General features: G+C 42.4%; 1 protein-coding gene across 6 annotated transcripts in view; it reads right to left on the minus strand.

Moving 5' to 3' along the window:
• LOC147012284 (protein unc-13 homolog D-like) overlaps positions 1-22,076 on the minus strand; it is an 86,069-nt gene that overhangs the window by 6,203 nt on the left and 57,790 nt on the right. For 5 of the 6 annotated variants that reach the window (XM_085856195.1, XM_085856197.1, XM_085856193.1 and 2 more), the window contains 10 exons: positions 19,583-19,726; positions 15,704-15,793; positions 13,542-13,769; positions 6,442-6,501; positions 6,057-6,136; positions 5,791-5,899; positions 5,597-5,668; positions 3,050-3,130; positions 1,584-1,698; positions 1,358-1,484 (listed from right to left, as the gene is read on the minus strand). In XM_085856195.1, the coding sequence (XP_085712321.1) occupies positions 1,358-1,484; positions 1,584-1,698; positions 3,050-3,130; positions 5,597-5,668; positions 5,791-5,899; positions 6,057-6,136; positions 6,442-6,501; positions 13,542-13,769; positions 15,704-15,793; positions 19,583-19,726 (1,106 nt within the window). Of the gene's footprint in view, positions 1-1,330; positions 1,485-1,583; positions 1,699-3,049; positions 3,131-5,596; positions 5,669-5,790; positions 5,900-6,056; positions 6,137-6,441; positions 6,502-13,541; positions 13,770-15,703; positions 15,794-19,582; positions 19,727-22,076 lie in introns of all 6 variants that reach the window. The other variant, XM_085856198.1, reaches the window with a different exon arrangement.

Below are 22,076 nucleotides of genomic sequence, written 5' to 3' on the forward strand. Positions count from 1 at the left end.
TTGCTATGCGCACCCTCAATCGTCCTTCCAGAATGGATGGGCTTTGTTAGCAGACTCGGTGGTTTAATGGTTAGAGCATCCACTCCACATCCAAGCAATCCACTTCTGGTTTGCGTTCAAGAATCCCAGCCAAGTCATACCAAAGACTAAACATGGGGGCAATACCTCTGGGTACTCACCTGGTAGTGGCTGGATAAGATAACCAGGCAACCACTGGTAGGCATGGATGACCCATAAAATATGTAATGCAGAAGAAAGTAAATACCTATGGATGTTTTTTTTAACGTCATGAACAAACTTTGGTACATCATGGGTGATGAAGGTTGTGGTCAAGTTTCATCATAATTGTGTATGTGGTGTCAGAGAAGAAAGCAAATACGTATTTTGGGGGGGGCAACCCCCCCTTACTCCCCCTTAAACCCCGACTTTTATCATGTCATGAACAAACTTTGGTACATCATGGGTGATGAAGGTTGTAGTCAAGTTTCATCATAATTGTACGTGTAGTTTCTGAGAAGAAAGCAAATAACTATTTTAGGGGGCAACCCCCATAGATCCCCTTATGACCCAATTTATTTAATGCTATGAACAAACTTTGGTACATACAGGGTGATGATGGTTGTAGTCAAGTTTCATCGAAATCGAATATGTAGTTTCAGAGAAGTTGAAAGTATTTGTGGACGGACGGACGGACGGACGGGCAGACGGATGGCACACCATCCCATAACCTCCCTGGAACTACGTTCCAGGTGAGCAAAAAATGGTAAATAAATAAAGAAACTCCAGGTGAGCGCTGCTTCCTGAAATGCCACTGAGCATTTAAAGAAGATAGCGCACAGACAACCATAGGTTGGCAACCATTGCATAGGCTTTGATCAGCCTAATGGCCTCCTACATTGAAGATCCTTGAAAGGGAACTCGTATTATTACAACAACAACCAACAACCACAATCACAAAGTGTGAAAGGCCAGCCAAGTAATCTCTTACAACATGATTAGATGTCAACTTCCCAAAGGGATTTAGACTCGAATGGCAAAGTAGTTCCTGCCAGAAGTTGTTGTAGAAATCAAACAACATCAATATTTCCTCCTTTTGGCCAGTAATCAGGCCAGAGCTTCTCATAAACCAATCAAATCAATTCCCTGGAGTATCCTACCAACTTGGATTGCTTGATATATCCTGGCCTATAAGGGAATCTAATGTTGATAGAAAATGAACCAAGAAACAAATTACACAAGGATGAATGAGTATGTTAACACTTTAAAATATCCTTCACCAAAGTTCCTCCCAATACCATCTGGGGTTCATGTACAGATGAAAAACAGTAACCTGCATCAAGAAGGACATCCAGCTTACAGCTCAAGTTTCTCGTCGATTACAACACTGGAATCCAAATGAATCGGCTTGCTTCGGTGTCGCACACTTTCAGAAAACAAGAATGCAGGCCAGAGTTGGAGCTGGATGTACAGGTACCTTGCGTCATCTGTGGAGCACATATTCCATATCACGTGAGTTATACATCCGGTGGAACAACGGGTGCAAATAGTTGGGATGAGAAGCGTGAGTCAAAAGTGCTTGAGACCTTCTGGTGTCACTGACAGTTTGGAGAGGTTCATAAGCTCAAGAGACAATGTTTCAACATTTGCAGAGAATGAAACCTTCACAGTGAGGATGCCAAGACCAGCATTTTTGTCCACCTGTAAACAACAATCATGATTAATCATTATATATATATATAATGCACAATTGTTATGCTATATTTAGCTTAGTTGCCCCACTACTACAACCAATGAAATGTTGAGAACCATATATGCCTGTTATGTATACTCAGAATCTATATGATGACAAGGAGCTCGTATTCTATGTCCCCTGCAATTTTGGGTGGTATGACGATAAGATGTATATAATATGAACGCGAAGTGGTCAACGGTTTTTGAAATATCGCGCACACAAGCCGAGTTATCAAGATGGTTGCCATGGCAACACAATGAAGACAATCACAGCCATGATTTAATAAGTTGTCATGAGCAATATATATCTGTAATATGAGCGCTAAATGTTCAACGGTTTTTGAAATATCGCACATTCAAAAGTACATGGATGGATGATCAGTCGGATGGTCGGACGGAGCTCATTTTAATGTCACCCTGTCTCCGTCCTCATCGGAGAGTGTGTGTGTGTGTGTGTGTGGGGGGGGGGGGTAAAGGCACCGTGAAGTTGTGTAGCTGCCCAGTCAATATAGTGGGGTGGGGGGGAATCTGCTCTGTGTATTTTAGTACAAAGCAGACGACTTCCTGCATCAGTCTCTAACCCTCATCTCGCTGGGTCAGCTGCAGGGCTTTGTGCTGAAGCACTGCGGGGCAGCTCTACCAGTTAGTGATGGCATCATTTTTTGAAAACATCAGTTTCAACTCTCAGATGGCAATATATACTTACCGAAAACAGCAAAGTGGAACTAAACTAAGGGATTGCGTTTTAGGTGAACAAATAACTTTTTCATAAATTACACCAAATGTAGTAAGTGAAGCCCTTGTTCATAATTGTTCTTCACAGTTTTTTCACCATGCTCTCAAAGCCCAAAGATCATAAGGGCAGGTGACCTTTAGTTAAACCATACATGGGTTACCAAAACCCTGAGTGTAAGCCTTTGGGGTACGTTTTAGGGCGTAACACACATACTATTGTTGATAAGTCAAATGTTATGATCGGTGGTTTGGAGTTTAGAAAATTTATGGCTAAAGGAAATGAGAAGGGGGAAAAGTTGAACCCCAGATCGGTGAAATCAAATTTGCTCTCTCCATTTTTCCATTCCTTTGGCCCATTGCCTACCTCACATGTAAACCCATGAAGGTATGATTATGGACAAAAGACTTGAGCTGATGGAAACACGAGTTAAGCACAAGACACTGGAGTCCATTGAAAGATGACACGTAAAATCATCTGCTGCAGGAGCTGAGAGGGACACCCAGACCCCAAATAATAATAAAAAAAAACAAAAAAAAAACATTTCATATTAAGAAGAAACAAGAACAAAAGAGTGAAGCAAACCATGTCAGATTTCTCTTCCAGGTACATCTGCATCAGGTCCCTTGAAGAGCAGTGAAGCAGTCTTGTCTTCCTGGCCACCACCTGATGGAATGAGAAAATAAATTTGTCTGAAACTCATTCATTTTGTATGCCGTCTTGTGGCTATGGTTGCATCATTGCTTTGAGCGTGGTTGTGCCACTGATGCAGTGCCCCCTGTAGGTTCGGGCAGGATTTGGAATTTGTTATGGGTGCCGGTTACAGCTCGCCTACTCTTTGCATGTAACACCGTAGGATCTTTCATGTCCACCCAACTCATGCTGGCAGACGGGACACCCAGTTTAACGTCCATCCGAGGGATGGCGCACACACACTGATGAATCACCCTGCCTGTGAAACACCAGGATGACAGTTTATAACTTGGTCGGGATGCAAAGCTGTCTGAAATAAAAGGGTAAACAACTCGTGGTGTGCATGTGAATTCCATCAATTGTTCTACCCGTCCGCCAATGCAGACTCGCCTTCACAATTACGAGCAGAGTACTCACCCTCTGGGTCGCTCGAGATTGCGCATTACTTTCTGAGAAAAGTTAGTCTGAGTTCTGGAAGAAGACTATATATATATATATATATATATATATATATATATATATATATATATATATATATATATATATATATATATATATATATATATATATATGTTTGCATGGTGTGTACTTAAAAGGTTCAAGATGGTCGAAAGGTCGAAAGGGTACATCCAATAGTAGTTAGGGTCTTAGGGGTTTAAAGGGTTTAATCTCTCAAGCATGTAAAAAGGGTCTATAAAGGTCTAAGTGGTCTCAAGCTCCAAACTGTCAAGGGTCCAAGCTAACATTTCTGAAAAGTGTAAGGGGTATAAATGGTGTAAAGGTCAAAAGAGTCTGTGGGGTCTAAAGGCTCATGGGGTCTAAAGGGTATAAAAGGTCAAAAGGGTGAAGGGGTCTAAAGGTGTCAAAAGGGTCTTAAACGTAAATGGAGTCAATCAGGGTATTAAGGGTTCTGAAAGATCTTCAGGGGTCTTGAGGATCTTAAGGGTATTGGGGATCTTCAGGATCTCAAGGATCTTAGGGGTTGTGGGGGGTCTTAAGGGTCATAGGGATCTTGGGGGTCTTTGGGGCTGAGGGAGTCTTCGAGGTCTGAAGGTTCTTTGGAGTCTTAAAGTTCTTTGAGGTCTTAAGGTTGTCAAGGCTCTTAGGGGTCTTCAAGGGTCTTGGGATCCTGGTGGTCTTAAGGTTCTTGTGTGTTTTAGGGGTTGTGGAAGGTGTTAGGGGTTGTTAGGATATTAGGGGGTTAGAGGCATCATCGGGGTCTTAAAGTTATTTGGGGTTTTAAGGGTTTTGGGGTTCTTAATGGGTCTTGGGAGTCTTCAGGATCTTTGCGGTCTTGGAGGTCACAGGGTATCTTAAGGGTATTGGGATCCCGCGGGTCCTCAGGGTCTTAGGGATTCTTAAGAGTCTTGGGGGGGGTCTGAAGTAGTGTCTAAAGGGTCTTAGGGTTCTTTAAGGGTCTTAGGAGCCTCAACCATCCTCAGATTTTGAGAGGTCTTCAGGGTGTCAAGGGGTCTCTAACTCGCACGGACGCGCACACGGCTCCTTTTATATATATATATATATATATATATATATATATATATATATATATATATATATATATATATATATATATATATATATATATATATATATATATATATATATATATATATATATATGACAAGTTTTCCATTCTACGTCCTATTATCAAATGTAATGAATTGGTAAATAATTTATTTCTAATTTTACGCAATTATATATTTAAGAATAAAAATAAGTTGGCATTGTATACTTGGAGTAGTGAGTGTATCGCGTTCCTAGAACCTGTCAAACACCCCACATTTGCATATACAGTATAATGTATACTATAAGAGCTTCAGGCACTGAAGCAAAACAAGCCCCAAAATAGGACCACCTGGCCTGAAGCTCACCTGGATCAGGAGCAACAGTCACTCAACCCCCCCCTTAGACCCTGAATTTTTTAATCCTGTGAACAAACTTTGGTACATCAAGGGTGATTAAGGTTGTGGTCAAGAAGATAACAAATATCTATTTTAGGGGGGTCAGAACCCCCCCCCCCTATAGACTCCCTTACTGAGCGCAGATTGTGATGCAGCCGATACACTTTGGTACATACCGGGTGATGAAGGTTGTGGTCAAGTTTCATCGAAATTGTTTGTGTAGTTTCGGAGAAGACAGCAAATACCTATTTTGGGGGGTCAAAAAACCCCCCAATGGACCCATTTATAATGCACAATTTGATGCGGTCAATACACCTTTGTTAGGCATCAGATATGAAGCTTGTGGCCAAGTTTCATCAAAATAATGCATTCGGTTCAAGCGATAACGAATGAAGTGTTTATGGACTGACTCACTGACTCACTGACTCACTGACGGACGCTGCTCGATCGCATAAGCTCACCGGACTAAAGTCCAGGTGAGCTAAAAAAAAATTTTTAGAACATCCAACCTCAAAGGGATGAATAAGTACATTACCTTGTATTTTTCCAAGTGCATCACCTCCTCTGATTGACCATTGCCATCGTGGCAGAACACTGCTTCCAGACCCTGTATCGGAGTCACACATTCAGCTCTGATGATGAGAAAAATCGATTTGGTGATATACTGCACCTTGTTATATTGTGACCACACTAAGATAATACTCCCGAAACTGTTATCTCACATCATACCCTGAGAACGAGGTAAAGCTGCGTATGGTAATCCCTGGGCTTCTGCTGTCCCCTATCAGCCAAAACATCAATCTCGTCAAGAAGACTCGACCACATGATGGGTAAGAACCTGTACAGATAGGTCACAAGAGAGTGATCACGCACAAACACCTGTGGCGTAGCGAAGCACAGGAGAAGGAATTTTTTTTTAAATTGTACCGCACTGTAATGGTAACGTATAAGCATGAATAAAACATGTTGTACAACACATCTCGCTCTCACCCTACTTTTGAAAAATCTCCTTGGGCAGCCACTGGTGAAAGAAAGTGAGATGCTTTTCCATAGTCATGGCCAGAGTATTAGCTACCTGCAGGTAAAAGCACATCCAGGTGGAGGTACAGCCAGAGATATTGTGCAGAAAGTATCACAGAACAGTATTTAAAAAAAAAAAATTAATCCAAACATCTGCCTTTTGTGTTGATGTATTTACATCCATTTACCTCCACCACGTCTACCATGTAACGTACATGTCTGCCTGCAAGATATTTCACTCCTTTCGACCAAACATCCTTCTTATTCCTCCACACTTTCTCCACCATACCATTTTACTCTTCAACAGCAGGGAAGGGATATCATTTACTGCACACACAATGCTTTGAAAAGAATCCGTACATTTTCTCCAGGTGTGCTTGTGTTGGTAGGAGCTGGGTTGATATTCAAATCAGAAGTTATCTGTGAAAATGAAGAATACAGCATGATTAACCCCTTGAACCCTGAGCTCATCGGACTTTCGGCTCCCCCACCCTGGGTTCCCTGGAGAAAAATCCGGCCACTCGGGTATATGGAGGTTTGAATAGCAGCCGGTAAACTGGCTGCTCAGGTATATGGAGGTTTGAATAGCAGCTAGTAAATTGGCTGCTCAGGTATATGGAGGTTTGCATAGTGGCCGGTAAGATGGCTGTTCAGGTATATGGAGGTTTGCATAGTGGCCAGAAAAATGGTTGTTCAGGTATATGGAGGTTTGCATAGTGGCCGGTAAAATGGCTGTTCAGGTATATGGAGGTTTGCATAGTGGCCAGCAAAATGGTTGTTCAGGTATATGGAGGTTTGCATAGTGGCCAGTAAAATGGTTGCTCAGGTGAATGGAGGTTTGCATAGTGGCCGGTAAGATGGCTGTTCAGGTATATGGAGGTTTGCATAGTGGCCGGTAAAATGGCTGTTCAGGTATATGGAGGTTTGCATAGTGGCCAGTAAAATGGTTGTTCAGGTATATGGAGGTTTGCATAGTGGCCAGTAAAATGGTTGCTCAGGTGAATGGAGGTTTGCATAGTGGCCGGTAAGATGGCTGTTCAGGTATATGGAGGTTTGCATAGTGGCCGGTAAAATGGCTGTTCAGGTATATGGAGGTTTGCATAGTGGCCAGTAAAATGGTTGCTCAGGTGAATGGAGGTTTGCATAGTGGCCGGTAAGATGGCTGTTCAGGTATATGGAGGTTTGCATAGTGGCCAGTAAAATGGTTGCTCAGGTGAATGGAGGTTTGCATAGTGGCCGGTAAAATGGCTGTTCAGGTATATGGAGGTTTGCATAGTGGCCGGTAAAACGGCTGTTCAGGTATATGGAGGTTTGCATAGTGGCCAGTAAGATGGCTGTTCAGGTATATGGAGGTTTGCATAGTGGCCAGTAAAATGGCTGTTCAGGTATATGGAGGTTTGCATAGTGGCCAGTAAGATGGCTGTTCAGGTATATGGAGGTTTGCATAGTGGCCAGTAAGATGGCTGTTCAGGTATATGGAGGTTTGCATAGTGGCCGGTAAAACGGCTGTTCAGGTATATGGAGGTTTGCATAGTGGCCAGTAAGATGGCTGTTCAGGTATATGGAGGTTTGCATAGTGACCGGTAAAATGGCTGCTCAGGTGAATGGAGGTTTGCATAGTGGCCGGTAAAACGGCTGTTCAGGTATATGGAGGTTTGCATAGTGGCCGGTAAAATGGCTGTTCAGGTATATGGAGGTTTGCATAGTGGCCGGTAAAACGGCCACACGGGTTCAAAGGCTTAATAAATAAACAGGGAATGTGAATATTTTCATGTGGAAGCTCCCATCATGCAGCCGCGAACGGCGATTGCCGGGAAAACACACATGCCGAAGCTTTGTCCCAAGAGAAAGCCGAGCTTAAGGTTCAATGAAATCGATCAATCGCCTGAGCGGTGTGCTGAGCAAGCCCTTTTGTATGAGTGGGATCATCCCACATGGGGTATAATGATTAGGTTTAACCTCATGTGTTCTCCCAGGGATAGCCAATTGTGCCGAAATCAGTGATGCACAGGTAGGTGGAGGACAGAGCAGGCACATAATATAGTCTTACAAAATAATATACAGAATTACTACAACAAGAGAAGTGTCAGTGTGTGTCCATGTGTGTGTGTGTGTGTGTGTGTGTGTGTGTGTGTGTGTGTGTGTGTGTGTGTGTGTGTGTGTGTGTGTGTGTGTGTGTGTGTGTGTCCATCAGGCTTTATTATAACCAGTTCCTGCTGTTATGGAAAAGTAACGTTGGAAAGCTAAAAATAGATTTGCTTGGAACAAAAATTTGTGTCCTTTTAATGATTAAAAAAACAATTCCTCTATTAAAAGCCAGTCTTTCCAGGATGGAAGAGGAAGAAGCAGGACTTAGAGCTTTAATGTCGTGGTTCCCACGGTACGACAACAACAACCCTTTCGTAAAAAATGCAGCGCGGCCACTGAGATCTCAAAGCGATGGCGAAATATATAATAGTACACATGACAGTCGCAGCAACAACAACTACTATGTGTTGTAAAAGATCCTTATTTTCATGTGTTTCATTTAATTTTCATCCTCATTGAGACTCACAGACAGATATACAATATATTTTTGAAGTGCAACACGTTTTCTTTTACTTGAAGTGAAGTGACAGGTAGGCACGGTAGTGTTTTATAAATTTAAAAGGGCCCAGGTACAGGAAATAAATGGACAGATCTAGCAGGATGAAAACACACGATGAACAACGATAATAATAAACAAGCCCGAAGACGACGATGGTTCACGAGTGGTATTTGACGATGTAGATTGTTTCAGAAGTCAAGGATGAGACAAAGTGATAATGTTTGACCAAGTTATAAAAATGATCAACATGATGTGGTACGCGTGACAGGTTATTAGCTGCAAAATGTCGAAAACCCAGTTCGATTCCCACAACTTTGAAAATTTGACCTTTGTGAACTTTAAAGGTCAAAGGTCAAGGATTATGACCTTTGGTGCAAAACTTCCTCTGGAACATTCCAGGAACAATATAACATCATATAGGCTATATGGCATTTCACACTCCTCGGATTATCCATACTTTGATGAAATCAGCGTAAAAACAAACTTGAAGGAGGCGCCACGGGCAAGGTGTTCAAGATAGAGCAAAATGGTTTCAAGACTTTCGGTGGGGAATGACCTCAAGATTATGTATAAAAATATTGTCATCCTCGCTCTCAAAGTTTGGACGGTCATATGATTTTTGTCAAAATTCGAAATTTTCTAAGTTCATGACCTTGACCTTATGACCTTGACCTTGGGACGAAAATGAAAAATTGAGCCACGTGGGGCTATGCAGGTGCCATTGGGCTAACCAAATACCGAAACCCCAGCCAGATTCGACAAACCCCCTCGGAGAAGATGCAAATTGAAATCGGCTACCCCCTAAAAACACTTGTTTTTGGGGCGTGGCTCTGCCCATAATGGGCGCACCACGCTCATTTTCAGGAAAACACAACTAGATCATGATATAAACCTCCCACCAAAATTTTATCAGGATCGGATCAAAACCCACGGAGCTATGCTCGGGGCAGACAGACAGACAGACAGACAGACAGACAAGCCGGTAGGCGGACATGGGTAGTCGCCTACCCAATAGAGCCTGACGCGATGGGCCCGTTCAATGGGGGAATGACCTGATGATTAAGCACAAGAAAATTCATGATTCCAGCTTCAAGGGTTAATGCTGCAGATTGTTTTTTCGGTAAAATACCCCCACATTTGGAGGTTTTTCGGCCGTTGCTAGGCAACGGAGGGGTCCATAACAACGGTTCTTTCTCACACATAACTAGGACATACCATGAACCTACCATACCAGTTTCATGTATATCTGACTCATAGTCTCTGAGATATAACGTACTTCGTTTTTTTTTAATTGTTTTCGACCAGGGTTCATTCAGTCTATCTTCTCCGAGAGTTTTCATAGGATCCGGCTGGAAATTTTTGACAATATGGCTGAATGTACTGCGCACAGTCGCTCGTGACCCGATTTTTGATTTTCGAAAAAATAAATTTTTTATGATCTTTCAAAAATTTCAAAGTCCCGTTGCTCGGCAACGGTGGTGTCCATAGCAACGGTTCTCATTTGCACACAACTACGTCATGGTATGAACCTACCAACCAAGTTTCATCGAAATCGCCAATGTATTAACGGAGCATTGGACCGAACAGACAGACAGACAAACATATCGACGGAAAAACTGATAATAAGGGTGGAACAAATTTCAAAAAATTTAATTTTTTTTTTTCGACTGGATTGATTACCCAACAGACAGACATACAGACATACAGACACACAACAATAACGAATATAGTGGTCACTTATTTTTTTCGTGAAAATATTTTTTCGTGAACCAATCAACACTTGTCACATAACGAGACGATCCCTTTTCTGAGCCACTCATGCACGCACACCGAACCAGGCAAGGCTTTTTACAGAGTTTAAGTGTCTTTGAAGAAACGGCATGAAGAGGAGCGGAGCAGGCCCATATTGCCCAGATATCGTGGCAAAACACAACATTCCAACACTAAGAGCGCTCCTGGCAAAAGGAAGAGAGAGAATGCCACTTCAGGTCAGGTCAGGTATGGGAGCATGCACCAGAGCAGCGTGTCACTGCGTCCACTTTCCGCAGGTACTCCAGGGGTCTCTGGCTGGCCATCCCCCAGGCAGATGCCTGGCCCATCCCCATCTACTTGAGATGGTGATCAACCTGCTGTAACCACGAGGCACGTGGTCGGCCCATTGGCCTCCTCCACTCACGAGGCTCCCTTGCTGAGAGAATCTGTTGAGCAGGATCAGCGTCAGGAAAACGAGCCACATGTCCATACAGCCGCAGCTGACGCTCACGGACTATGCAGGTAACAAATCTCATTTGAGTCTCTCTCAGCAACCGCTCATTGGACACAAAGTGTGACCAGTGACAGCCAAGGATTCTCCAAAGAGACCTAGTACCACAGGAATTAAGTCTCCTTCTCAGATCCCTGGTCAGAGTCCAAGTCTCACATCCATAGAGCAAGACTAGAAGCACCAAGGACTTGAAGACTCGGACTTTCCTCCTCCCTCACAGGTACCGACACAGTGCCACACCCCATGATCCAGTGAATCAATGACTCCCCAGGCCCGACCCAGATTTCTATAGATCTCTGACTCACAGCCAGCAGAGACATGAATATCACTGCCAAGGTAAGAAAAAAATGCCACTTCTCAGGTCCTGAAACGGTCTTCTCTCCCCCCCCCCCCCATGCTCACCCCATCTCCTCTTGCCCCCTATATGACGGAGCATGACCATTGAGATGCCACTTTCCCAGCATCAGTTCAATCGCAAGACTTGAGTGGATCTGGCTAATAATGATGAGGCATGTTGCCAGCAATGGAGGGGCAATGGTGAGCTGCGTTGCTGCCGCAGTTTGATGGCCCTCCCAGGGTACTGCCCCAGGTGATGGAGGTGGTTAGAAGGAGCACCATCAAGTCTGAGGCAGACAGTGCAAAGTACTCCAAGAGCTGAATTAGGAAGCCGTCCTAAATTACATTCCATGATCGCTGAGAATCCAATGAAATTTCTAACAGTTATGCAAGATTAACCAGAGTTGGAGTATTCGTGGTTTGAACTCTGGCTAAGTCAGAGCAAAGACTTAAAAATGGTCTGCGCTGCTTCCTTGTTTGACACTCAGCAATTTAGAATGATAGATTATCGTTGGCAGCCATTACACAGGCTTGATGGGCCTAATAGCCTCCTCACTGCGTTGAAGTTCCTTGTTATGCAACATATTATTATTATTATATTAGAAAGGAAATTAGAATGCAAACAGGTACTTTATTAATTTTATACAGTATGTACAATGTACACGGTCTTGAACTACGTCGAATGGCCTTCTGAAGGCAGGATGGGTGTATGGCAATGGTACTGGCCCAAAACCCCAAACGAGTGAGATATAGCATAATGCTGTTCTTCTGATAATGCTGTTCATGTCATGCTTATGCAGCACCTAGCTGCTGGTTTGCATCATTTTAGAGATGCTCCATAAGCATGACATGAACAGCATGATCGGAAGTGAATGCTCAATCTCAAATAAGAGGTCAGGGTCATCTCATTGGAGATCTGTGCATTTGATTATATCTGGCATCCTCCATCTACTTTCCAAGCTATCAGCTGATGGTATCTAGAGTCACCCTCATGTTTTCACGATCGGATTCTTTTCATATGCTTACAAGCAGCAGGTTAATCTGGATGTGTTGTTTTCCATGCTCTCTTTTCTTTTGAGACTAGAATCCCTCAAGGAAGCATTCTGTGACCAATCATTTTCTAGTAAACATAAATTTCCAATCCAATCATTTTCTCTTCATCACTGGAAAATCCAATATCATTTTTCAAACAACTCAACTCTGTGCAAGAATGTTCCTCAATCCACCACCAGGCAGGCAATGGCAGCATCTACCTCTCTGCCAATCTTGAGAAAATAAGAAAGAGGGCATCTACCTGAAATAATGTTTCTTAATTTGGGAAAGTCCAACATTCTCACTTTGGACCAGCAAGCAAATTCCCCAATATATTTATGTGGCTAACCTCAAGGAGCGGTCGACGACAGATCACCTGGACCTCTCCATCAGTTTATATCTGTCTTGGGCAGACCACATCTCTTCAGTGGCCGCCAAATCAACTGCCATCTCAGAATTCTCTGCAAGGCCAAGTCTTTGTCTTTCGTCCTCAAATTATAAGGGCGTACAAGGCTTTCATCCAAAATGACATGGAATATATGCCCACCTTCCCCCTTCCATGAGCTCGGTCCGCTGATTCCCATCTCTCCCTCCTATTAAGATAATGGCGTCTAATGATCCTCTGTCACAGGCATCTCACAACAGGAGACAAAATCCCAGAGTCAAATTTTCACTCAGCGCCATAAAGTTGGTAACCTTACAGTCCTTCACCATCTCTCTACCGATCTTACACCTTTGTCTCACATTTCCACCTAACTCCTGAAGTTCCAGGCCACATGCATTTTACCAGGGGCCCTTATCTTGTTGGCCTATTAAAGTCTAAGCTTTATACTCAGCTTCATTCACTTATCTCTGGCATGTTGAACCATTCTTCAAAATATATTGTCATATCCCCGAGACTATGTCACTGAAACGTGCAACTCCTCTCTTCATGCTGCGACTAATGAGTTCTCAATAATATCTTCTTCAGCCCACTTTGTCTGTTAACCCTTTGCTCGCTGTTGATCCACTTTCCGCGAGCACCAATACCTCTATATTATTTTTTTTTCCCACCATCACCTGCTGGCCTCACACTACAAGGCAGTTTTAGTAAAAAAAACCAAAACCTTTACTGGTGAGTTAAGTTAATCAAATCTCATGTCTGCTCAGTGCTCATTGTCATTTATTCCATAACAACCTATTGTGAAGTTGATTACCACTGAATAACATACTAATGGAAAATACCTTGAGATTGTTGAATACCTGTTTAGCAATCTGTTTTATCAGCTGCAATATTTTGTCCCATATATCACACTTGCAGTCGTCCAGGAGCTTGGTGACTTTGTCAGCATCTGGAGGAACTTTGTCTTTGTCAGCATCTGGAGGATCACACTTAACAGCTTTTGCTTGCCACTTGTTCCAGTTCCAGCGCCGTGGAAGTCCCATCATGAAAGTATTCATTTCATGCATGTTGGCCAGCGCTACACACACCTGCACGTCACAATAACCCACTCATTACACATTGATAATATGCACACTTTAACCCCCACCCCTAATATGTGATGAACCTTTACCCCCTAAGAAAAAGTAAATTCGATTTTGATAAGGGGTTATCTACATCTATTATATAATGTGAACCGTGGTGTCTGTCCGTGCGTTCGTGTCTCCTGTTTACGGAGGCTGCTTCCCACGCTGCGTTTGAAAATCTGCAGATTGGTTATTTTGCATTTTCATTTCACTTTTCTTGATGCAACATAGCCAGTCACTTTATTGTCCCTTCCAGTAATCTTTAAAATCAACATGAACATGTGGATTAAAGTAGATTTAATACAGATCTTCATGGAGTAACACGCATTTAAAATAGCTACATTTTACCCTCTTTTTAGACAAATCAAACCTCCGCCACCTGACGTCGCACCAACATTTTGGGGTGGGTGGTATAAATAGCTCTGAGCTTTGGCTTTGAGTGAAACCAAGAGTGCAGCACAAGTAACCTTTTTAAAATCCATGAAATAATTGAAAATGATGGATTAACCTAAACGTTTCCCATCATTGGTTTCTGGGCACTTTTTCTGTTATGAAATAAACCACAAACTGGTAGATTTTGTTTTTATCCCTCTGATTCTACTTTTTGTCATATACACCTCCTTTTGCTTCTATCCTACCCTACACTTCCCATTATCATCTCCATATTTTAAAACATCCCTCTCCCCTATTTTATACCTGCTGAAATCTGCCCACATCTCATGTGAATCATACACTGTATATTTATTGATCAGTCAGACAAAACAGTGCAGATGTCCCATCCCGGCCCCTACCTCCTTATCTATCTATACCTGAACCTTGAACTGTCTAGTCTGTGTTCGATTCTTGGTCGATATACGTATAAACTATCACTCGGTGCTTTGCAGGCAGGGAGTTGGATTAAAAGAGTGTAATGTCCCTTCGATGGACAATGGAGACCCGTCCACTAGCAGTAGTTTGTGGACGTTAAAGTTCCCATGGTGGCTTTTGCCAAAAAGATGAGGTATCATCTACACTCTTAACAAATCACAAATTCCTGTCCTATCCTCCAGATAGCAAGTCATCTGGTCTTCTTGGATATTCCTTGACACCAGGTTACAGTGCCACATGTTAATGCCCATCGTCGGCTGTGAAGGGCAACCAATCATTTTTTCTTCATTGATTGAGTTGATCCAACACAAGTTTCCCAACCCCATTATGGAGTGCATAAAGTCTTGTTACATTGCTATCGCTTTAGTGTGGGTTTGATTCCAATGGCTGCTAAATGGAAATTTGCACATCCTGCATTGGAGTGGTGACCTGTCCAGGATTGGTCCTTAGTCATGGAAACATTCACAACTAGTTATGGGAGCCACGGCGCTTCGTTAATTGTATGGGTGTCCAAAAATCACCATCATATAACTGATTCTCTCACTGCGGTGACTCAAATTTCTGTCAGAGTTCCATCAGCAAATCAGCTTTCAGTCAGTAGCATGCAGCTGCAGGTTTACATCATTGCTGGGAGGATGGCTGTGCCACTGATACCCTGGAGGTCATGGCAGGAATTTGGAATTTGGTCATGGTGCCAAGGATATATCGCCTCCTATTCACGAAGCACACTGTGGCTATTTAAACGTCCACCAACTAACGCTGGCAGACAAGGTTGCCAGTTGTCCATCCGAAGAGGGATGACACGCGCGTATTGACGCCTCACCCTGCCTGTGAAATAACAGGTTGACAGTTTATAGCTGCGTTGAGATTCAAACCCAGGCTCAACATCTTAGATGGGAGTTTACATACCTCTACATCTACACTATCCTGCCAGCCACCTCTTACAGGATGTATAACACTGATCGTGCAACCATATATGAAGCATGAATGTCATTCTGTGCCAATCAATCAAATGGAAGACATATGCACACCTTCCTGCAGCTTTCTTTCACTGCAGGACAACTCTCCAATGGGACGTTTTTGCACATCTTTGCAAAAGCTTGAGCCAACTCACAGAACACCTGCACACAAAACATAATCATTCAAAGCAAGAACTCCACTATTTCAGCAAGTAGTTATCATGTGCAGCCTGTGGCTACTGTTTGCATCATTTTTTGGGGGGCATGGCTGTGCTGCTGATGTTGTTCTCCTATACCAGTACATTGGTACTCATTTTGCCAACCTTAGAAGGATGAGAGGCTGAATCAACCCCACCTGGTGTTAAATCAACGAAAGACAGGGGCTCAAACTCAAGACCCGGTGATCTTAAGCCATCCACCTTAACCACTAAGTCTACAACAGCAAGCTTTTCAGCAAGTGAACCATCAACAGACTAGAAGGATATCTGGTAGAGCGCATACCTCCGCCACACAATGCCTGATCCACGAGAATATGTTGGGCCAAATACATTTTTGAACAAGAAATAGAGCAATCAGTGACCCTCGCCAGGATTGTTTTGTGTGGTGTTTGTGTCGTTTTGTATTGTGTATTTTGTGTGGCATTTGTGTACTGGTGTGTTACATAATTAACAAGAGACATAATTAGAACTGCCACTTTATAACTGCTGTTAGTGATGACTGCTACCAAGACGTCCCGCTTTGATGCAATCCCGCATCGATTGGATTACCTGACCCTGACCCATGACTTTTATTATTATTATTATTATTGTTATTATTATTATTATTATTCAATTGAATTCAGAATGGGATTAAAATAAATTCAATTAAAATCACATGGAAGACCAAGTCCTGCATTGGAGTCATCAGAAGGAACCCAAACAAGCAAAAAACAAAGATGAAGTCATCAGGAAGAACCTGGATAGGATCACGAACTTCTTATAATAACCTGGACCAGCAATGTCATCTACTCGCAGCAGTGAGAACTGGTCACCGGAAATGGCTCAGCGGCCATGTTGCGCGCAATTCAAAAAAACCTGTAGATGCATGAAGAGTTTTAACTATTTTGCCAGTATTTTGAACTGGTAAACGTAAAAATGCCACATTGCGTGGCGTTCGGATGGAATAATAAGTCTGGGAAGAGCTCCACGTGCACCTTTCATCGGTAAAAATGTGATTATTGATGCTTTCTTTTCTCTTTCAATCGTCAATCTATTTTTTAGAGTATTATTTTAAGAAGTTACAATTTCAACGCTAAACGCCAGTATAACAATCTAAATGATGGCAAAGTACAGTCGATAATTTGAAAGAAAATGTAAAAAAACAATATTATCCAGGAATACGCCGGAAATGAGTTTTCCAGGTGTCTGGAATTCAATTTCTTCTCTCATCCAGCACATCTGTGAGTGCTATACAAAGGTTCGTCTCCACCATGTTGTTCGAAACCATGAACACTGGATTGAAAGATAAACCCATCAGGAAAAAATTCAGCAAACTGATCCTATTTGCACATCAATAGTTTACTAACCATTTGCATTGAAGTGTTTCTCCTTGGTTTCGACATATCTTATGTTTCAACCCACTGCGATTATAATAGTTGATCGTCATCTTCTATAGGTCAATGCATATTAAACCAGTCTCATTAGTGTGTAGATTATAGATCATGTTTTTTAAGGTTGTCCAATGTCTGTTCAATATTTTCATGATTGATCAATATATTATAGGCCATACAGGGTAGCTTTAAGCTACTCACATAGGGGGTAGCTTTAAGCTACCCACTATGGCCTATAATTAATATATTGATCAATCATGAAAACATTAATGAGACTGGTACTGGTTCAATATGCTTCGACCTACTACAGAAAGCTACCCTCTATAATATACACATATTAATACGAGGCCATAGGTTAGTCTGTAGATTATAGATCATATTTATGAAGGTTGTCCGATGTCTGTTCAATGTTTTGATGATTGGTCAATATATCATTAATTATAGGCCATAAGGCCTATTATTATAGGGGGTAGCTGAAAGCAACCGCCTTATGGCCGATAATAATACACATATTATAGGCCATAGGGGTTTAGTTATACACATTACATTGATTATCATCAACACATTAAACTGATTATCATCAGATCATATGACATATGATATGATAATCATTCATGAGAATTGTAACAGCTCGTACTCACTCACCTTATTGATTCATGCTGCAGAGCTTATATTAGCTTGGTAGTGATAATGGGCGGCGGAGACTGTTGTTAGTGAAATGAAAATCCTGTTCTTCTTATTAAGCTGTACAAAAATGTTGTTTCCAGCGAGAAATTCGGCACAGATTAATATATTCAATCTGTGAATTCAGATTGGCAACGCAACATGGCGACTTCAGTCGACCTCTGACTTCAGTCGACAGAGGCCGTTGCTGGTCCAGGTTATTATAAGAAGTCCATGGATAGGATTTGCATTTCAGCTGCTACTCCTCTACCCACAAACCCATCCAGGAACAGCCAAGTGAGCCATATTCAATATATATGGACATCAAAAAGAACAGAGATCAAAAAAATATATTAATTATGGCTGCCAGTCCATGTGTCCAATCGAGTTGACATTTAGAACATGTATTTCCCATCTCTACTAGATCATGATTATGAACTTTCATTTTGATTGATTAAGTGGTTCCAGAGAAAACATTATTTAATATTTTTCTTAAATCCATTATGGCTGCCAAACCATGTGACCTATTAATTATTCCTTAACGAACTTGTACACCCAAGGCTTGGCCAATATTTACGTGAAGTTTCTCCTCGATCTCTCCAGCCATTCTGGAGAAGCAGATTTTTGTAGGTTTTGGGGTAAATCCAATATGACTGCCAAACCATATGACTTATGACGTCATACTTATCATTAAAAACATTCCACATGAGTGGTTGCACCTGTGATGAGAATTTCGTCTCAATCTGACAAGCGGTTGTGGAGAAAAACATGAAACTTCTGTGCGGACAAACAAACAAAAAACGAACCAAAGTGCAACTCCCTCTTCTTCGGCGAGGGTAAGTATCGTGCTCTGTATCCTTTTTGGCCCAATCTCGCAATGGTGAAGAATCACTTCAAAAGTAAAAAAAAATCCCCATATCTGGATCCCAAAATCGAATCAATTCTTCCCTGGCGCACGCGCACACACACACACACACACACACACACACACACACACACACACACACACACACACACACACACACACACACACACACACACACACAAAACACAAGTCCACAAAATTTCATCCGGATGCACCCACAACTTTTTGAGATATCCTGTACACAAACAAAGACAAACAAACGGACAGACAGGAGTGAAAACATAACTTCCTTCACCTTTGGTGGAGGAGTAATAGTGAACAACGTCGTGGATTGGCAGAGAGACAGTTCTGGTTTGGCAGGATTGCATCAGATTAGACACCCTCGTCATAGGAAGCCTTGATATGTTGGATTACTTTGTTGATACAATTGAGAAAATTAAAAGTGTTTCAGGAAAATAATTATAATCATTGTTATAGAGTTCGACAAGATTAAAAGATAAATCGAATGCATATTGTGCAGAAACCACAGCATCCAGCAAGTAACAATTATATGATTCACAAAGTTGTCATAGTGGATAATGATATGTAGCCATCTGCTCCCCCACTCACACACACCCTCCCAGGCTTCAAAATCCAAAAAGCATCTGTGTTCCCATGACATCTGAGAATTCACCCATTTCTGGGGAAATGTAGAGAAATCGGCTGGAAAACTCTACATGGAAAAGGATTGAAATGTGTGCCAAATTCTATTGGTGCAGGACTACCTTGTTGGCAGAAGACCTTTTGACCCCCACCCTCCCTCAAACGTACACTCATGATCATGACAAGTACATACGCAACACAGATTTTCCAAAACTTTGAAGTGATTTTGGGCTTCAGAATATTCTTCCTGTAACCAAAGCTCCTCTTGCTGAGAAAACCATTGGCACACGTCAAACACAGATGTACTGTGCAAGTTCTTGGGCAGTTCAGGCACCAACTGCAAGCAAACGATACACACGTACAGATGAGAGCACACTCAAAATATTTGCAAAAGCCATGATACATACAAGCACTGAACCTCACAAGAAAGCACACGATGTTCAGAACAGTGTCCTCACAATAAGCACTTCCATCATTTATCTCAAGACTTCTGTCAAAAATTCACCCGAAAGAAACATCATCAACTCGTCGTGTCCTCGGTGGAGCGCATACCTCCGCCAGGCTGAACAGTTGATTCCACTGATAGACCGGATCTGCATCCTTGTTACACACCAAAATCGAATCGGCTTGTTCTTGTCACCAACCCAACTCATTCACCAAGTTTTGTCCACAACGTTTTGAAATATCATGCGATATATCGGTTTTTGGCCCTGTCTCTCAATGGTGAACAATCACTTAAAAAATTAAATAATTCTTGTATCTGTATCCGGATCCGGATTTTTACCAAAATCGAATTAATTCGTCCTTGTTAGGGTTAGTTTTGGCATAACTCGTCCACAACCTTTTTGAGATGTCGTGCGACATATCGTTTTTGGCTTCATCACTCATTGGTGAACAATCACTTTAAAAATAGGCCTGTTGTTGGCATAATCAGTGGTTAAGGTGCTTGGCTTAAGTTCCTCAGGTCTTGAGTTTGAGTCCCTGTCAGGCTGTTGAATTAACATCAGGTCGGGTTGACTCAGCCTGTCATCTTTCCAAGGTTGGCAAAATGAGTACCAGCGTGCTGGTGACAAGGGCATTGCATCAGTGGCACAGCTGTGCCCTCAGAAAATGATTCAGCCAAGCAACCAAAAGTTGCATATGAATAAATAAAACTTCAAAACTTCAAAAATTATTGCATCTGGATCTTCACCAAAATCGATGGAATTCTTCTTTGTCGCACACCCAACCTGTCCACCAAGTTTCGTCCGAATCTGTCCATAACTTTTTGAGATATCCTGCTCAAAGATAGACAAACAGATAGACGAGGGTGAAAACATAACCCTTGTCCAACTTCCATGGTGGAGGTAATTATTTAGAACGTGGCATACCCACACAATTACATTACAGAACACGACGTACCCGCACAAAAAAATGTGCTAAAAAGAGTATCATGTAAGTTCCCATCATTTCATCAATCACCAAAACTTCCCGAGGGATTCATGATTAGATGGACTTACATGGTTATTATTATTCTATTACACAAGAGATAAATCCAAATGGATAGATTTTTCTAAACACATCCATGTTGTTTTTCCACAACATTTTATGCTCAAAGATTGTTTTTTTAAAAGAATCCTCCCCAATATGTATATCTGTAGCAACTAAAGCAATCTGCAAATGGATCGAAAGGAAGAGTCTGCAAGTGTTAAGCCGCTGTCACTCCTTTTTTTTTTTCTTTTTTTTTGTATACCTTGGTCGAGGCTCGTATGAGAGCTAACACACAACTCACAGCAAGGAGGCATGAGACAAGAGGGGCGGGAGTGGAAGGGACAAAACAGTGGGGAACAGACACAGGTGAACTGTGGAAGGGAGAGGGATGGGGATGGGACGGGGAACATGGCGAAGAGAAGATGGACATTTCAGGGACTTTCAGGAAGGAAAGCAGGAGAAATGAAGGAAGTGGGCTTGGGTGGATTATCGGGGATAGAAAAGATCGAGGATTTGGATGGGGGAAGATAAGAGGTGGTGGTGAACAGCTGTTTTGAAAGCCTGGAGGGAAGAATGGGAAAGAATAGAGTGAGGAAGTTTATTCCAAAGGCGGGAAAAAAGAGGAATGAAAGAGTGAAGATGAGCAGTGATTCGTGATTTTGGTAGTTTTACCAGAAGGGGGTTGTTGGCGGACCTTGAGCGCCCTGTGGAAATGTGGTGGGGACAAATCGCAGAGAGAGCAGGGGGGGCAAGGCTGGAGAGGAGTCGGTAGAAGACAGAAAGACCACCGACCAACCTGCGGTGATTGAGTGAGAGGCCCAAAGACTCAGCTTCATTGCGGGAGATGCCGATGATCTTAAATGCCCTGGTTTCGACAGCGTGAAGCCGAGAAAGGTGGGAGGCAGGAGCACCAGCCCAGAGGGGAGAGCAGTACTCCATCAGGCTATGGACAAAAGCTTTGTAAGTGGTCAGGAGCACAAGAGGGCCGAGGAAGGACTTAGCACGACGGAGGATTCCCAGTTGGCGACTGGCTTTTGAGGCGAGGTTGGAAATGTGACTTTCCCAGGAAAGGTCATGGCAGATAGTGAGACCCAGAAGCTTGAAAGAAAAGACTTCTTCCAGAGGATTGTTGAGAAAGTGGATGGGGGGGTTTCTAAACGTTCCTTTCGAAGAGACATAGTGAGAGTGTGAGATTTGTCTGGATTGAAAGACATGTT

Source organism: Eptatretus burgeri, chromosome 15 (assembly GCF_056783735.1).
Source record: "Eptatretus burgeri isolate ZD-2024b chromosome 15, Ebu_testis_v1, whole genome shotgun sequence".
Classification (NCBI taxonomy): domain Eukaryota; kingdom Metazoa; phylum Chordata; class Myxini; order Myxiniformes; family Myxinidae; genus Eptatretus; species Eptatretus burgeri.